This window comes from Natrix helvetica, assembly GCF_964273705.1.
Source record: "Natrix helvetica genome assembly, chromosome: 6".
NCBI lineage: Eukaryota > Metazoa > Chordata > Lepidosauria > Squamata > Natricidae > Natrix > Natrix helvetica.
This window is the reverse complement of record NC_138553.1, coordinates 7,115,420-7,134,445: the sequence shown is the minus strand read 5'-3', so window position 1 is coordinate 7,134,445 and position 19,026 is coordinate 7,115,420. Positions and strand designations below refer to the sequence as shown.

Sequence of the window (19,026 nt, the reverse complement as noted above, 5' to 3'; positions counted from 1 at the left end):
CTATGTCTAGTTTGATGAAAAGAAGGACGAGGGGAGAAATGATAGCAGTGTTCTGATATCTCAAGGGTTGCCACAAAGAAGAGGGAGTCAAGCTATTCTCCAAAGCACCCGAGGGCAGAACAAGAAGCAATGGGTGGAAACCGATCAAGGAGAGAAGCAACTTAGAACTGAGGAGAAATTTCCTGACAGTTAGAACAATGAATCAGTGGAACAGAAGTTGCCTCCAGAAGTTGTGAATGCCCCAACACTGTAAGATGTGGTTTTAAGAAGATGTTGGATAAACATTTGTCTAAAGTGGGTTTCCTGCCGAAGCAGTGGGTTGGACTAGAAGACCTCCAAGATCCCTTCCAACTCTGTTATTCTATTTTAAAATGAAATGAAAAATAATCTGATAATCTTCTGATGAAACCACTGAATATTCTACAAGCACAGTATTTTTGGAAGAAATGTTAATTATTTACATTGGGAGGGAAGGGGAGAAGGAAGAGCAGTTCCCTTTGGAAAAACAAGCCTCTAGATATGCTTCTTAGCTTTTATGCTGGAGAAAAAAATGCTGAGAATAAACGTGGAATTTAATTCATTTCAATAATATGAACTGCTCGGCTATCAAAATAGGGCAATATTTTGTACAGCAAGAATCGCGACTTAGATTTTCATTGCTTGGCAGATTAAAAACACAATTAAATTATGCTTATAATGGATGTACAATATGTCTGCTTCAAATGTAAGATTTTTATAAAATGTATTTATAAGGAGAGGGGCTATGAAAATTTAATTTAATGTTCACCTTAGGTAATTTGGTGTCTTATTGTTCACAGCAATTACCATAAATCTACATATCAATAAGGAAGAACAGATGTCAGTTGTAACATCCACTTGCCAATCAGGCTTGTTAGAAATCAGCAGATGGATGCTTGTAGAATTCTCTCATATGGCCTATTAGCACATTTGCAGGAAACTGGTGTAGTACCCTTGCAGTGACACATGCAGTCCTGTTAAAACACAAATAAATTGGAGACCTGAAGTTTCCATATCACAACTGAGGGTGTGAAGCTTGCAGGGTAAACTTTCACACACAGGAAGAGGGGACTGACCAGTCCCCAACTAAAGGGGGATTTTCTCATTACCGTTGATGTCAGCTTGGAAAAACAAAAAGAAATGAAAAATGCACTTCATTACTTTTCAAGAGAGGGGTGCCAAACAGCCAATATTGCTTTAATTTTTGAAGAAGCTCGTTTCGCGATTTAGGTTTTCTCTTATTACAGGAATTTACAAAAAGAAAAGAAAAACCGCTGGCTTGCTTGCTTATTTATGACAGTCTTGACCCATTCCAACCACACAAATTCCAGGCAGAGCTGGCTTGAATGTGTGAAATTGAAGGCATCTTGAGTGCTATTGACAATCTCGGATTTGTCATTGGTAGAGTTGATCCATTTAGATTAATGGGGGGGGGGGGGAAATAGCTAAGGCTTATTTTATTCCCAGCTGGTTTCACTGATGCAATGCTAAGTCTGGATCCAATTTACTTTGAGGGAACACTCATGACTTTGGGATGTCTCAACCAATAGATCATAATTGCGGAGACATAACGCATCTCTAACCGTGCTATGCAGAAAAATCTTTCACTGCCCTCACACAAACAAACAAACAACAAACAATCAAAACACACACACACACACACACACACTCACACCTTTCTGGTGCTTGCATTTCTTATTCTGTAGGGTGAAGTCCAAGAAATACTATTGGGCTTCTTAACTCAAAGCCGCTTCCAAAAAACCATCACTGTGAAAATGTTGTTCATCATATTAAGATATATTTTTCATGAGAGGAGAATAAAAAAAAAAAATCAGGCCAGATTATGAGCGGCACATAATACAAGCGGCAAGTACTTGCCAACAGATCTGCACCAGAGGAAATAACTCAGCGATATCATCACCTGCGGGCCAATTTATATTGTCAGAAAGCGGATTCTGCATTAGTCTCTGGAGCCAATGCAGTAATGGCATATTCTAGGAATAAAAACACCGACAGCCTATGGGGACAATCTCATCTCTTTTTTCATAGATGCTCTTCAAGATCAATTCAGAGCGAAGCATTTATAATAATATTAAAAAAAAGGGGGGGGGGATTTTAAAAAAAGGAAGAAAAGAAAGAAGACGCCAAGACGATATATGGATACAGCGGAAGCCCTTTGGTGTGTGGCAAAAGTGAATAAAAACGCCACTAATTTGCTGACCTGGTCAGAGGATAATTAAAAATAAATTCACATGCCAGTTTGATGACACGAAGAGTGCAGGAGAGGTTGCTGTTTTGATGAGAAATAAAGAATATCAAGCAAGAGGGGAAGGCTACTAATGGCATCACAGGACAGACGTAATAGCCTTTCCTTTTTCTTTTTTGCATATCCCGTACAAGACAGGAATCAGCAGGGCAAAGTATGACCTTTTATTAACAGCAATAGCAGACTTATATACCGCTTTACAGTGCTTTACAGCCCTCTCTAAGCAGTTTACAGAGTCAGACTATTGCCCCCGACAATCTGAATCCTACATTTTACGAAGGATGGAAGGCCGAGTCAACCTTGAGCCTGGTGAGATTTGAAGTGCCAAATTGCAGGCAGCCGGAAGTCAGCAGAAGTAGCCTGCAGTACTGCACTCTGACCACTGCGCCACCGTGGCTCACAGTGATAACTTGCTTAGTACATTCACCCAGGCTGCTATTCAGAAGCCGTTGCGTTAAATGTCTTGGAAAAGTGGCCAAACACAGGATTGTGGGTGCCACCTTCACTTTCCTGACCTCCTTCAACCCCAGGCTTTGGGGTTTGCCTGAAGTATTCCTAAGACGCTCATCTAGGATCCAGCTTCCGTGTAATGAGATACGTCGGATCTGTAAATCAGAAGGGTATTCACCATCTAAGATTGTGGCACTGTAAATTCCGAGAGTTTTGCGGCTGGAAAATTGCAACAACTTCTCATTAAAAAGATTGTGAGATGAAATTAAACCAGAGGACCAAGTGTTCAGTGGATGTTAATCACGATGACCCAGCATTCAGTTTCATTTTGCAAATTTTGGCTCATCTAAAAAAAACAACAACCAACTAAGCAGGCTTGGAGCCTGGGAGAGAAAGACTGTGTATGAGGTGTGTGTGTGTGATACATTTTTGTAGCAAGGAGTGCTTGGTGCTCTCTGAACTTGGTTGTTTTCTTGCAGATGTTTCAATATCCAAACGACGTAACATCCTCAGTGCTAACACTAGTTTTGGTAATTAAAATTGCAAGATAACAACCAACCTCAGATGTCTATGGAGGTTCTCTTAGAGAGAGTACGGATAATCAGATGACTGCAAAGAAACATATTCCCCCTGTCAGAACTAATCCTTTCACCTCCCCACCATACACCAGAACTGATGAAGCTTCTTGGATGAGAGGTGAAACGTCTTCTTCCTTGAGGAAAAAACAACAACAACCCCAGTCCAGTTGCCTTTTGCAAAAGCACCTTTGGGTCAACCAAATTCAGAGACCGCCAGCATCTCTCATTTCAACTCTTGAGCTACAAATATTCTCCTTTGTTGATATATTTGCAGGGGAGAAAATTGATGTGTTGCAGGAAGTCACCATCATTTCAAAGAAAGAGTTCAGCAGCACATCAAATGACTGAGTATCAGTTGTTGAGAGGAGCAATTGTAGAAAAAAAGGCTGGTGTTTGTAGGCTTTATGAAGAGACCCATGGCTGGTCCCAAATGGAGCAAGATGCTTTCACTATAATCTGGATGGCTATGATTCTATTCTCAAACAGGAACTTGGAAACCAAAGTCAAATTATGTAGAACATAACCCAAGGAAGCCTTTGAATCTGAACCAATGCAACATCTAAGATGTTCTGCTTTTTGCATATACTTACCCCTTAAACCAGGGGTCCTCAAACTTTTTAAACCATCCAAATGTATTTAATTGTTTTATGATTGTATTTTTATCTGCATTGACTGTACACCGCCCCGAGTCCCTTTTTGGGAGAGGGGGCGGTCTAGAAATCCAAGAAATAAATAAATAAATAAATAAATAAACAGGGGGCCAATTCACGGTCACTCAGACTGTTGGGGGGCTGGACTTGGTGGGTGGGTGGGTGTGGCTAGGTGGTCATGTGACTGGATGGGCGTGGCTAGGTGGTCGTGTGACTGGACGGGCGTGGTTAGGTGGTCATGTGACTGGACAGGCGTGGCTAGGTGGTCATGTAACTGGATGGGTGTGGCTAGGTGGTCAGGTGATTGGGTGGGCATGGCCAATTTAGCAGTCCATTAAATAATACACACAATAATTTGTTATTCTCCTGGGGGTGGGAAGCAGGTTAGTGAAGGGATGCAGCTGCCTTGGGATGTCTGTCTGTCTGTCTGTCTGTCTCCCTCCCTCTCTCTAGAGGCTGGGGAGGCTGAAAATGTGCCCATTTTTGGCTTCCTCGGGCCTCCAAAACCATTCTGCTGCCCCCAAACGGGCCCATTTTTGGCTTCCCTGGGGCCTCCATGCAACCTGTTTTTGGCCTCCTCGGCCTCCAGAATGTGGGCGGGGGCCGGTGGATAGGTGGGGCGATGTGGTGGGGCAGCCTTGTGGTCCCTCGCGGGCAGGATTAATGACTTCGGCCGGCCGTAGTTTGAGGACCCCTGCCTTAAACCATACGGTTAGATGAAGGATCGTCTTGTACTAAAAAGGGCTAAAATCCAGCCCCAGGAGGAAAAAGAGGGAAAGGAATATATAAAGAGGCTTTAACTCACCGGCCATTTGTTGAATGCCACTGAAGGCACCCAAGTTACTGGAGGATGTGGCTTGCTGCAGAAGCTGCAAATGAACAGTAACAACATCAATGGGGTTAATAACGCAACAAGTTAAGATTAAAGCAAAATTATCTGAATCAAATTAAATTTGGGATACTTATAGTTTCCTTTACATTTATACAGTCTCTTGCTTCTGCCTGGTGTTGGAATGAAGGTCCCCAGAGCCGATGCTGTAAATCCATATTAATGTCTAATCTCTATTAAGAAACACACAGACACTGGGGAAACTCAATAACATTGCTGCTTTAAAACAATTAAGCAATTTACTCTTTTTTAACTGCCAGGTGCTAAATCTATTTCAGCCCAACATAGTGCGGACTAATCATTGCCCTGCGCAGTTAGCATAACGCATCCTGGTTAATATCACAAGCGTATTTTCCACCTCCCCACTTAAAAAGAGAAGCTGGTTTCCTTAAACATGGTTTGTAGGACTGGTCCTGAAAAACACATAACCTCACAACGGGCTGCTCTTTTTCACAGAGTTGTGTTCACACAGGAAATCAAGTGTGATCTGCATCTCAGTGCACTATTTTGACAACCCAACTGTATAGAATATCCACCTAGGTGCCAACGATTGATTTTTAATGGAGGCAGTTGATATATTCAATTGCCAATCATCATTGCTGAGATGCTGTATCTAAGGGGAGAACCTTGGAACCCTGGTCATACACATCATCGAGTTCCCACATTGGCTAAGTCTTGGTTTGTTTAATCATGGCTTCCTGGAGAACCCACATTTGGTTGGGATCACAGCATAGGCGAGCTCACCAACCATCACTTAGAAATCACAATGGCTGGTTTCGCATAACATGTTAAAACGAGTCAAACCACGTTTGAGCATATTGTAATGTGTGAATAAAGCTGCAGAAAGACGGAACCGTTTTTCGTTGGATGAGTGATGATTCCAAGGGACATAGAATTTGTAAAAACAGAGGTCGCCTCCTAGCGTAAGGTTTCGTTACGAAGGAAAAGCTTAAATGCATATGAAAAAGTGTCAGTTATTAATGAATGGGGATTAGGGAGGAGGTAGGGTTATGGGAAAAGTCGTCCACTTTTCTGAATGAATGAGATGCAGGAAAGAATCTGCGAGGTGATATGAATGGGATGGGGGGGGGGGGAGGGAAAGACAGATTGATCCCCGAACAGAATTAAAGGAAAGGAAAGAGGAGGAGAACGTGGGATCTGTTTGGAACAGAATGAAATGAATTATGTTACAAAGAACTGTGGAGTTGCACTAATGAGAATTATGAAAAAGGATGGTGGGTGTGATGATGAAGCGAGGGAGGTTGTGGATGGAAAAAAAAGCAAATAAAAGGAAAATGGAGAGAAAAGACATGGCATAATGTGTACAGAGAAGAAAAGAGTAATGTGTCAAAGAACGGAACTGAAATTAATGCTATAAATCTCTGTGCCAAAGGGAAAAATGATGACAAGAAAGGTGTAAATACTGGGAAAATGTTGAAACATGTATGGCTAATAGATGGTATAACTGGGCTTGATTTGTTATGGTGTGCCTATCTATTTGTGTAACTTGTATGTGAAGAGAGCATCTATGTCTGATAAACTGGATAATGCCATTAGTGTTGTCTTATTCAAAGGAAAAGATAGTATCAGTGAATTTAAAATATATATATAAGGTATCAGTTTGCCAAGCATGGAAATGCATTTGGTGAATAGTTATGGGAGATGAACAAAACTTGGAAAATGCCTTTATGCAAGACAACAGATCAGGAGTGGGCTGCTATAGGTTCGCCCGGGTTCGGGAGAACCTGTAGCTAACATTATGGCCCAAATCCCACCCCTAGTTGGCCCCATCCACCACTCCCCACCTCTGTCACCCCACCATGCCCCTCCCAAGAGTCTTCAATTTTGCACCCATGCTGGATGCAAAGTTAAGTGCAGTTCCTGTGCGGAGGCTTGGGGAAGGGGAAAAATGGGTCTCTCGGAAGGCCTCTGGAGCCCAAGGGAGGCAGTTTTCGCCCTCCGAGAGGCTCGAGGAAAGCCTCTGGAGCCTAGGGAAGGTGAAAGCACGCCCCCTATGGTGCAGGAGGCCAACCAGGCCATGCCCACCATGCCCATGCCCATGCCCACCCAGCAACCGAGCAGAGAACCTGTTACTGAAATTTTTGAAGTCCACCCCTGCACAGTGTCCAGATTTTTCGATTTCAGCAGATCATTGAGAAATGTTAATGTAAGAAAGCTTATAGTACCCTTGTGGATTTAAAGAACACAAATAAACGTGAATTGTTGAATGTTGAACATTCATTCATTTATGTAATGGAATTAATTGTTGACTATCGGAACTAATCATTTTGAATGATTCAACATCAAACACGTAATGAGACCTGGATGTTTGACTTAGGGAGTTGTTAGTATAACAAATATATATGGAAAGCTTATGATGACATTAGAAGTATTTTGGGTGGGCATGAAAATGAATGTGTATCCTTACATGCAAATGATATATTAGAGGTTAAAAACCCAAATGATTGTAGCGAACATTAAACTGTATGATTCGCAGAGGATATGGATTTGAATATAGCAAAAAAAAAGTAATATGAACCTGTGTGTGTTGGCAGAGTGATTGCTAAAGTCGGGGAGAAGGAAGGAAGGAAGGAAGGAAGGAAGGAAGGAAGGAAGGAAGGAAGGAAGGAAGGAGAGAGGGAGGGAGGGAAGCAGGGAGGAAAGGAGGGAAGGAAGGAAACTTAAGATTTGCAAATGCTAGTAAAATTATAATAGGTAGTTGTGTGATTTGTGTGAACAATGAAAGCTTGTTGAAAGCTTGGCTAGTTAAGAATTGTGGACTTCGACTCCTAGAATTCCCTAGCCAGCATGAGATAGTTGAAGACTATGAGTCTTAAAGTTATTACTTCAATTCCTAGACTTCCTCACTCAGCATTCTGGGAGTTGAAGTCCAAAAAGTCTTAAAGTTGCCAAGGTTGGATACTCCTGATCTGTATCATTACATGCACGTGAGAATTTGCCTGTCAGAAGAACCACAAAGTAAGATGGATTATGTGGGAATGGGTTAGTTTAGAAACACATGCAGTAAAAACCAGAAGAGAGGGGATCAAAGATGTCAGGGAAGAGAGAAAAAAATGATGAGATTATTCAGTGATACAGAGAGGATGACTGAGAATAAAAGAAAGAAATACATGGAGGAAAAAATTGCAGTTCTAAAGAAAGCCGAAGACAGGAAACCATGGTTGGGTGGAATGGAGGAGATCCTGAAAAAAGCAGAAAGCTGTAGAATTTCAAGGACCAAAGCCAGGAGGTGCACAATGTAAAATAAATTTAGAATTCCTTCTCCTTTCCCCCTAAATTCTGCTTCCAGTTTCTTTTGCCTAAAGAGACTTGCATGTCCCACAGTGCAGATCAAAGCTTACCCTAAGCTTTGTAAAATGTCTTAGGAATGAGTGAAAAATGGAAATTTCTTTTGGGAGAGATTGTTACCACGTCCAGTCTCGAAGACAGACTGAGTCACAAAGCTGGATGGAGCTACCGGAGGAGGCGGGACATTAAGATTGCAGACTCAGTCCTATTGGATGACAGACAAGCCTAACCCATGCCTGGATGGGCATCTCAGGTAAGAACCAACGCCCATTCTGACTGATATCGCTCCAATGAATATCTAATGCTGTTGTCCTGATCCTTCAAACCAAACTGTAATTCTAAGTCGCAAGCCTCATGGAAAACCTGGTCGCTATATAGCTAACTATCACAGTTTGATCAAAGCCGGCGGTTACTTATGCAGCTTAATACATGAGTGGAAAGGGGAGAAAAAGAAGGTGCTGTAAAAATGCATTGGTTAACTGGGAACCTGAACCATCTCACCAAGGTGAAAAAAAAATCTTTTCAAATTGACATCCAATTATGAAATTTAAAATAGCTGTATTGAATGAAAGCCCACAATGTCACTCCTGTGTACTGATGCTGCATTCAGAAAATATAATTGTGGAGCTTGGCCCCTTTTATCTAAATGCACAGCAGGGAAAGGCGACAGAGGTGTGTGTGTGTGGGGAAAAAGTAACAAACAACATAATTCAGATCATGGAGAAATTTAGATAATTATTTTTCCCCCTCCTGTGTAGAAGACTGCCACTGAACATTTTCACATCCATTAATTCTGTGTATTTATGAACAACCAATGTCAATCCTGATGCAATGGGTGAAGAATTACTTGAGATCTGAAGAACGTGAGATCTGGGGTGGTGGTGGTGGTGCAGAAGACCATTAGGTCTTCAAACACAGATCATGAAATGCTTCAGACACATAGGGATGGGGGAGTAACTTGAAAGAAGAATTTGGGAATGGTGATTATTTGTCCCCGCGAGATTCCCCTGCACTGTTGCTCTTCTTTTTACCAAACCTATGTATGACTTTGAAGTCAATATGATGGAAAACATATTTAAACCATCAGGGAACATAGGGCTCTTTTCTGTAACTGTATCTAGTGAGGGAGTAAGTAAGGAAAACTTAACAGACGGGAACAACAGAATTACAATTTACTAAGTTGTGTACACATACACACACAAAGTAAGTAAAGAATCAAGCTTAGCTTGTCATGTGAATGCAACCAGTCAGTCTTCAATTGAATTGGTTAAGTGTGGACACAGCTAAAATATAATCCAAATAACCCTCTCCCAAAAATTTATCAGCCACTGAGTATCTCCACGTGACAAAAAGCTTGCAAACTGATTTCTCCTTCAATTTCTTTTTACATTTTCTTAACAAATCCAAAAACACCAAAATAGAAATTATATACTTGCTTTATCTAATGCAAAAAAGTTCTGACATAACAGCCTAGATTAAGCTATGATGAGGTTAGACAGTTAATGGCTTAGCATGTGCTAAAAATCCTGCCATATTGGGTGAATGAAGCCAAAATATAACTTATTTTTCTCAGCATACAGTATGTGAACACAGGGATTGCGTTCTATTAGTTAAAGCACTGAGAGTAAAGTGTTGTGTGAATACATTTTGGGCCCTAAACTAAACTAAACTATTCTAATTTATTTCATAAAAATTGTTGCCTATCTCTCCAACACTCTTAACCAAATCAATAGAAACCCTGGCGGCTGCATTCACATGATGATTTGCACTTGCTTAGTGCTAATTGTTATGTGTTGTGTAAATGCAAACCATTATTTATTTATTCCTTGCATTTCTAACTTGTATTTTTGCTGACAACTCAAGGTTTGGTTGCTTGACATAGAAGTGTTGTCAACTTCGAACTGAACCTGGCTGCAGCCAACTTTCTGTTCCTCAGTTGCCACACTGAGAGGGAAGGAGGGGGGAAGGAGGTTGGAATGCATTACTGGACAAAACAAAGAGCTTTCTCATGAGAACCAAGGTCGTCTCTATTGGCAACCGGGAAGGAGTGCCTGTAGAGCCCGCCAATTAACCCAATTGGCCAACGTGACCTGTGACACTTGGGGATGGGGTTATTTCAGGGGCGGGCTACTGGGGGTTTGCAGGGGGTTGGGACAAGCTAAGATTCTGTGCCATTTGGAGAACCCCCAAATCCCACTCCTGGCTGGCCCCGCCCACCCTGCCCCTCCCTAACAGAAGTTTCCAACCTCCAGAGGATATTTGCCTTCCTGGAGGCTTGAGGAAAGCCGCCGAAGCCTGGGGAGGTCAAAAATGCCTCCCCCATGGTGCAGGAGGCTGACTAGGCCACGTCCCACCAAGCAACTGGTCAGAGAACCCCTTGCTAAAATTTTTGAAGCCCATCCCTGGGTTACTTCCTAGTTTAATTATACCGAAACCACAGGAAATATTTAGATTCAGTTTTCCATTGAAGCTGTGCGGATATGATGCCCTCATTAAAGAAGACCTTTGCGAAAGAGAGCCAAGTCTCAGAGTTTTGATTTGCTTGGGTTCGTTAGTCGGTAGCCTTGACAAGTGTATTATGCCGATCGAGAAAATGGGGTTGTGAGAAAGGGGAGACCAAATAGCCAGTGTGTGATAGTCTGCTTTGTGTGGTGTTCCTTTGGCATCAGGGCAGTTTCAGGTGGTGCTGAGCCAAAAAGAGGAAGCATGTTGTGTGAACACAGCCATTGTGAAGCAGCCATTTAGAGAGTGGACAAATTTCCAAGAAGAAAAGTAAGGCGACATGTGAGAATGTGTGAAGTGCAGAGAGCTTCCCGGTCAGGATTCCAAAAATTAGAGAGAATTGATGGCTTCTTTATGGAACTCTTTAGTCCAAACTGAACATGTCTACTTAGAAACAAGTCCCATTAAAATCAACGGGCCTTACTTCTGGGTAATGAGAGATACAGACTGCAGCTCCAAATACGGGTAGTCCACAAATGACAACAGTGGTGACTTTTTGAAGTTACAACGGCACCGAAAAAAGGGATTTATGACCGTTTTTCACACTTACGATGGTAGCAGCACTCCAATGGTCACATGATCGAAATTCAGATGCCTGGCAACTGACTCATATTTATGACGTTTGCAGTGTCCTGGGGTCATGTGACCTCCTGACAAGCAAAGTCAATGGGGAAGACGGATTCACTTAAACAACCCTGTTGCTAACTTAACAACTGCAGGGATTTACTCAACAACGGTGGCGAGAAAGGATGGGGCAAAACTCACTCCACAACTGCCTCACCTAGCGACGGAAACTTTGGGCTCCATTGTGGTCATAAGTCGAGGACTACCTGTATTTGAATTTCAACTGTGTTCCTCCCAAAGATGCTTTTTCAAAAGGCAACTGGACTTCCTTTGTTCAGCTGCCTTTTAAAAAAGCACGTTTGGGGCAACCATGCACCTGAACGACTGAGAATCTATATAGTAGAGACCAGTATTCTTCATACTATGTGCTGGACTTGGTTCCTGAATTAACCCATTTTCTAATTTTGCATTATACGTTGCATCAAAGAATGAATAAACCCACTGCTTTCATACAACACGCTGTGCCATGTAGCAAGTAAGTGAGCCATTAACCCAGCTGAGAATCAGGGGTGGGTTTATGCCGGCATTACTGCTGGTTTGGTGCATGCGCGATTGCATGCGCAGTTGCCTGTAAATAGATCTGCGTGTGCGCAAAACATTTAAAAATGCCAAAAAAACATGCCACGGCGACTGGGGATCCGGTTTGGGGGCGTGGCAAGGCTGCCGTCCCTACCGGTTCGGCGACCCAGTCACAATTTCCACTACCGGTTCGCCCGAACAGGTAGCAACCCACCTCTGCTGAGCATGTTGTGTGAATGCAGCTTCTAAAATTTGCAATTGAGCTGGTTGGTGTAGACAACCTTTATCTGAAAGGCAGAGATTCCGCTTTCAGTGATAACATGCTCTTAAAGGGCCTTAAGCTATTAAAAGAGATAAATGTACACAATCCATTGCTAAGAAAAAGACACAAATGTGGACTTTGCATCACTGTCCAGAACATTTCGAGTGGTGTAAAGCTCAGGACTGCAGTCAAATGTGCGAGCGCCTCTGTCGGCATGCTTGCAGGAGACATCTCAGAATACAATCATTCACCCAGAAACTTCATCTATTAAAATGTGACAGCCTCAATTGAGGGAAATCTCACTGCGATCTTTATCTTAATCTCAGATATTCTTTCACACCCCTTTGCAGGACAATTTGATGCAATGAATTCATTTCCACAACCCTTTCAAGCAGGGGTGTCCAAACTTGGGAACTTTAAGACATGTGGACTTCAACTCCCAGAATTCCCCAGCCAGATGGCTGGGGAATTCTGGGTGTTGAAGTTCACAAGTCTTAAAGTTCCCAAGTTTGGACACCCCTGCTTTAAACGATAGAGAGGCTCCCTGCTTTATTTAAACCATGCCCACTTAACCCAGCATGGCAAGCTTGCTTTGAGAATATTGTAAATAAATGGGATGATTACTTACAGCCAGGTACTGTGGGGTGAATCCTCCAAGGCCTGTAAGGTTTCCCCAAGTGGCAGTATTGAGCTGTTGCATTTGTTGTGCCAATTGCTGCTGTAAACGTCTTTGCTCTTTGTCCTTTTGGGTATCAGCAAACTTCACGACAATTGGTGAGGAACAGCCCTGTGGTTGGACAGATTGGTGGGGGGAAAAGTCTATCACACATTTCCGGCTAGGTGGCAGCACCTAGCCGACCTTGGCTGACCTCAGACCTGCTTAGTATTTAAGAGAGAAGCCATTGGGAGGTGGACTAGCAGCGTTGACTTGCCTGAGAAGTCAAAAATACAAAAATATCTTGGGAGATCACTTCTGTGCTGTTGTCAGGAAAGCTTCACGAATGCGTTGAGGTAGACATCAGGAGCTGAACTTGATTGGTGGGAGTATTTACTATGTGACTGACGAGACAGTGGTTAAATTTTAGGCACCTTGGTTAATTTAGAAGGGGGTGCGATGGCTCAGTGGTTAAAGATACTGAGCTTGTCAGCTGGAAAGCTGACCGTCTGGGACCCGAGCATCACGCAACGGGTGAGCTCCCGTTCTTTGCTCCAGCTCCTGTCCACCTAGCAGTTCGAAAGGACGTAAACGCAAGTAGATTAATAGGTACCACTTTGGTGGGAAAATAACAGCGTTCTGTGTGCCTTTGGCATAAAGCCATGCTAGCCACATGACTGTGGAAAATGTTTTTGGACAACACTGGCTCCTCGGAGATGAGCACCGTGCCTTAGAGTTGGACACAACTGGACAAGAAAACCTTTACCATTACTATTTAATTTAGTTTAATGTATTTAATTTATTTGATTTGGAAAGAAAAAGCTATATGATGCTTTAGCCATCTTTGGCTGGTATGTGAGGTCAGATCGGTTGGCGCTGGATGGGATAAATGACCAAGCATCAAATTTGACTCATCTGCACGAGTCTTTTTCATAGTTCCTTTTTTTGAGACGTTCTATAATTTTGCAACTGATTATAGGACCCACAACATGTGGAAAGTGAAATATTTCAGAATCACAAGGAGCTCTGCAGAGGGGATCCCAAAAGTCAAATTATTAATTAATTTAATAATTATAATTGTGGTTGTGGCTGCCACCTTGACATATTTGGCCCCCAAGCCTCATCTGCTACAAACATTCTTGGTTAGCATGATGTCTAACACTCAATGCTCGGGAAATTCACTCCCCCACTCTCTCCACCCCAATATATTCCATACCATCCCTTCCTGCAGCATCTCCCAAATCTGCTCCAGAGATTGAGGGAACCTCCAAAGCAGATCAAAACACTGGATAGGATGGTATGTGTAGAGTCTCAAACTGTATGCCAATTTCAGAAATCTGTTTGGGCAACATTTTAGCTTAGAAATACATCCGTTCATTTGGCATTGGTCTCTCTTAATGGTTAATTATTATTATTATTTTGGTCTTAGTTGTTTTGGCTTTGAGTAATGAGGAAGGAAGGAAGGATGGAAGAGAAAAAGGAAAGAAGGAAGATTTCTCCTTCCTTCCCATATTTCTCCACAATTTCCAAGTCTGAATATGAAATAAAGCTTTATGCTAATCAGATTTTGTATTCTAATTAGGCTTGAAAAGCAGGAATGTCCTGATTTGTTACAGTTTGAAAAAGGAGTTGAAGTCAAAACTTGGTTTATTGACTTGTCTTCTTTCTAACCTGACTTGCTTCTAAGCAGAATACTTCCAGGCCAGATTTAATAGAAAGCTCTAGTCTAGAGAATTGGTTAGGTATTAGAAGCAGGCAAGAAACTGTAAGGGGGAGAAATAGGGAAGGATCAACCAAAACTAAACTTTTGCTTAATTTTGTAACCTATGAACTGTTGCTCAGTGAGTGTTGGGAACTGTTAGGAGTTTTTCTTTCTTCTTTGTCAAGTTTTACCTTTAACTGATCACTCCATTATTTTAAAATAAATCAAAATGTTACAGTTCTATGCAATTTTACTTGAATACGCGTATGTATGTGTGTGTATATATATATGCATTATATACTGTATATACACTTACATACATACATATATAATATGTGAGCTTCACTGTATATAGTGCAATTTTCAAGGACCTTTGCTTAGGAATGTGCCACAGAAAGGGGTGTCAAACTCAAGGCCTCCAGCCCGTATCCGGCCCATGGGGTGCTTAGATCTGGCCCGTGGGGCCACCCTGGAAAACAAACTAAAAACAGAACAAAAGGAGAAATGCTTCCCCTTTTGCATTTGAGCATGCAAGAAGGGACAGGAAAGGAGAAACGGAAAGAGGAAAGACAAAGAAGGAAAGATGGGAATAGAGTAAGGAAGGAAAAAGAAGGAAAGGAAGGAAGGAAGGAGATTATAATTAGAGTGGGGGAGAGTATGAGGGAAGTCCTGCCTTAGCCCTTGGCCACCATAGATGACCCCAACACGAGTGACACCGAGCTGGCCACACCCACCCCGGTCCCTAAGGTCAAACACAACCCTGATGTGGCCCTCAATGAAACCAAGTTTGACACCCCTGATTTAACACAATTTTGTTCCTCTTCATAGTTAAAAAAAGAGCAAATTAATGGAATAACTAGTGCATGTTTTATTTTTCCTGAAGTACACCACTCTAAAAGAGATGGGGAATTCCCAGGAAATAATTGTGCTTCCATATAGTATCACTGTCTGTCCTGCGGTATATCCAGCTTGCAAGCCAAACGCTTAGAAAGGGATCACTTTGGGATATGTGTAGTCTGCATTTACACAGGCAGTCCTCGTTTGGCATCTGCCTCATTTAGTGACAATTTGCAGCTCTAACAAAGAAGAAAGAGTAACTTTGCAGACCGTTCCTTGCCTTGACCACCTTTGCAGGTTTATAAAGCAAAGGAAAGTATGCAGTTAAGTCCAGGGGGTTCACTTAATGACTACTTCGCTTAATGACCAAGTGACCGGTCCCAACTCTGGTTGCTAAAAGAGGACCACTGTACCTAGCAGCATCCACAGGATATGGAGTTCTGTGCAGAAAACTCTGATTGAAATTAGCGGTTCGTGGCTTTTGAGAAGCAGAATAATTCATTGTTTTGCTTGTTTAAATTATTTGGGGGGGGGGATAGAAGTATTTGTAGAGAGATGGGAAGTAAAAATTAGGTAAATGCACAGAAGTAGAGGGGTTATGTGGGCTCACACTGGCATAAACTTTGCTTCCCCTGGGCATCTTAAAATATTAATGCCAAACATGCTCCATGGAACCTGCAGGAGATTCCAAATACCCCAGGTTAAAAGAACAGAGAAGGAAACATTGATCAAAATCTAATTCATGGAAGATCTCTTAGGAGAAACAAGGCAGCTTCCAACAGATATAAAGTCTAGTTCTTCAAATCTTTTCCAAAGGAACCAGAAATAAATTTCAAGGACAAGAACACGAGATGCTTTTCCCAGACAATACTCGCAGCTCTCCGTTTCGTGTGGCATCTGATATTCTATTTATGAATGCTTAACCGGCTGTAAATTGTATAAAACATTACCGAAGTGTTTGATGAATCTATAATTTCCCTACCCCCCCCCCTCTCTGCATCATATTTCATCTGGGTAGCAATTTTAATAGAATCAACTGCGTGCAGATTGAAAACATACAAATCAAAACGGCTGTGAATCAAAAACAAAAGAAAACAGGGAGGTTATGGCTGAAATGTATTTGTTCCATCATTAAAAAAAAAGAAAAAAGAAAATTAGATTTCTCTTAAGTGCATGAATATATATACACTCACATACATCCCTATATGAGATTAAAATGTAATCACAGGTTTCTAAAGCACGTGATTACAAAAATAGGGATAAACAGCCATGAAAAAGTTATTGATTTTGGAAGACATCTGTTTTCCAGTATGTTTTTTTTTGGGGGGGGGGGACATTGTTCTGAAAACAGGACACTGAGTCCCAGGTAACTTTCATCTGAAACAAATTATTTGATGTATATTCTACCATTTGAAAACAATGCTTTTTGCATTAAAAATCCAGCCAAACAACGCTAGGAGCAATCCAGATTGAATGTTCTTTGTTGAAAGTCAACTGTTTACTGCAGCCGTGTCGAGATTAATAGTCAAGGAGAATAAAGAAAAGCAGCAGACTATTTAGATTGGAAGCTGCTTTCTCCAGTTTGGAAGTTTCCGGGTACCCGTATATTGAGATGGCAAGTTTCAAATTTTCTAGTCAGCCTGGATGGGAAGCATGGGATCTGTAGTCCCGTCACATCTGAAGAACTTCCAGAGAGGTGGAAGCCAAGCTAAATAAATTGCATTATTCTTTTTCTTATTGGCACTTCCTATCTATAGTTGAGAAGCCCTTCCTTCCTTCCTTCCTTCCTTCCTTCCTTCCTTCCTTCCTTCCTTCCTTCCTTCCTTCCTTTTCCTTCTCCAAGAAAATGATAACATCTTGACTTTTTAAATAAATATTTAAAAAAAATCTTGGGAAACAGGCATTTCACCAAAAACACACATATATATTTAAAGCATATTGCACAAGAAGCAATCCATATTCACACATTATGTTTTGGCCCATTTATACCAGAGTTATCCTCTAGAGAGCTTCCTATTACCAGTATGAGGTGTGGAAAGTCAATTGCTCTTTTATTTTCATGATTCTTGATTTTCGCAAGAGCCCATGCTAAAGCCCATCGGGATAAATCTGAGCACCATCTTTCTATGAAAACTGGGATATTTTGTCTTTCGATGGAAACTTTACTCCCTGGGCATTGTCAAAAGCTGCTATATAGAATTTGCATGGAGAAGTAAGAATGCCAAGCTTGCCAAAAATGAAACACAGGCAGTCCTCGACTTACAACCATTCATGGGAAGCCGGAAGTGCCGCGACGGGAACAGCTGGGAAATAGCGGAGCTCTGAGGGGCTCCGTGAAAGCCCAGCTGGACACCCACTGCCAGAACCGTTCTGGAGGAACAGGTGAAAAAGAAGAAGCATCTCGACAACCAAAGAGGAACCGGCAGTTCCTCAAAAGGTCCGAGATAAAGTTCTTCAAACTTTATGACAGCGGAGCAGCCATATTAATGGCCGCATTGAAGTTGGGGCAACCGGACCAAGCTAATTGAGCAGGAGAGGTGCCTGGAACAAAGTGTTGGATCTGGGTGAAAGAGTGATCAACCCAAAGTAAAGAAACTTAAATTTTGGATTAAAAAGAAACCCGAAGCGAAAATTAGCAACTATTTGGCAGACGGGGGATTTAACAGAGAGAGAAAAAAGGCAGAAACTAAAATGGAAAGCCCTAGAAGATTTTTTCTTCCAAATGTGGATTTGACTTACAGCCATTCATTTAGTGACCAAGTTACAATGGCACTGGAAAAAGGAACTTATTACAGTTTTTCACAATTGCGAGGGTTGCAGCATCCCAGTGGTCATGTGATCAACATTCAGATACTTGGCACCCGTCTTATATTTAAAACGGTGGCGGTGTCCCAGGGTCACGTGATCCCCTTTTGAGATCTTCTGAAAAGCAAAGTCCATGGGGAAGCCAATTTCATTTAACAAACGTGTTACCTACTTTAACAATTACAGGGATTTACTTAACAGCCATGGCAAGAAAGGCATTGGATTAGAGCAACATTTTTTCAAAATTGGCAACTTTAGGTGTGTGTATCAGTGGTGGGATTCGATTTTTTTACTACCGGTTCTGTGGGCATGGCTTGGTAGACATGGCAGGGGAAGGTTACTGCAAAATCCCCATTCCCTCCTGATCAGCTGGGACTCGGGAGGCAGAGAATAGATGGGGGCGGGGCCAGCCAGAGGTGGTATTTACCAGTTCTCCGAACTACTCAAAATTTCCGCTACCGGTTCTCCAGAACTGGTCAGAACCTGCTGGATAACACCCGTGGTGTACTCCAACTCAACCTGTATTCTAGGAACACACTAGCTGGGGAATTCTGGGAGTTGAAGTCCACACATCTTAAAGTCGCCAACTCTGAAAGAAACTCAGCAAGATGGCGCACCTTCAACCTTTTCTCATTAACTGGGGATTGGACCAAAGAACTTTTTTTCAGTAGTAAGAAAAAAACGCATCCAAAACTGTGGATCTCTGTATATTAGACTGCCTCTATTGCTGTAAAAAATGAGATTGGAGAACTGCCTGTTGACACCAGAATGGGGAGAATTCAGAGGAAGCTGGCCAAAACATAACATGGGAATATCCCTCATAAGTCTACCCTGTGGGAGAAAAAAATTTATAATTTTGTAATATACAAAATGCCCTGTGTGAACAGTTGAATGATTCCCCCCACCCCCACAAGTAAGTGATAATATCACTTTCATAACTAATCTTGTCTGTTACCTTAT

The 19,026-nt window shown here is 41.9% G+C and overlaps 1 protein-coding gene across 24 annotated transcripts in view; it reads right to left on the bottom strand.

Annotated features, from left to right (window-relative positions):
* CELF2 (CUGBP Elav-like family member 2) overlaps nucleotides 1–19,026 on the bottom strand; it is an 834,627-nt gene that overhangs the window by 320,923 nt on the left and 494,678 nt on the right. For 12 of the 24 annotated variants that reach the window (XR_014175745.1, XM_081957836.1, XM_081957842.1 and 9 more), the window contains 3 exons: nucleotides 12,696–12,854; nucleotides 4,941–5,024; nucleotides 4,768–4,831 (listed from right to left, as the gene is read on the bottom strand). Coding sequence is in view for 23 of the 24 variants with exons in the window: in XM_081957836.1 (XP_081813962.1) it covers nucleotides 4,768–4,831; nucleotides 4,941–5,024; nucleotides 12,696–12,854 (307 nt within the window). In the remaining variant the exon portion in view is untranslated. The remainder of the gene's footprint in view (nucleotides 1–4,767; nucleotides 4,832–4,940; nucleotides 5,025–12,695; nucleotides 12,855–19,026) is intronic. The other 12 variants (XM_081957835.1, XM_081957837.1, XM_081957840.1 and 9 more) reach the window with 1 other exon arrangement.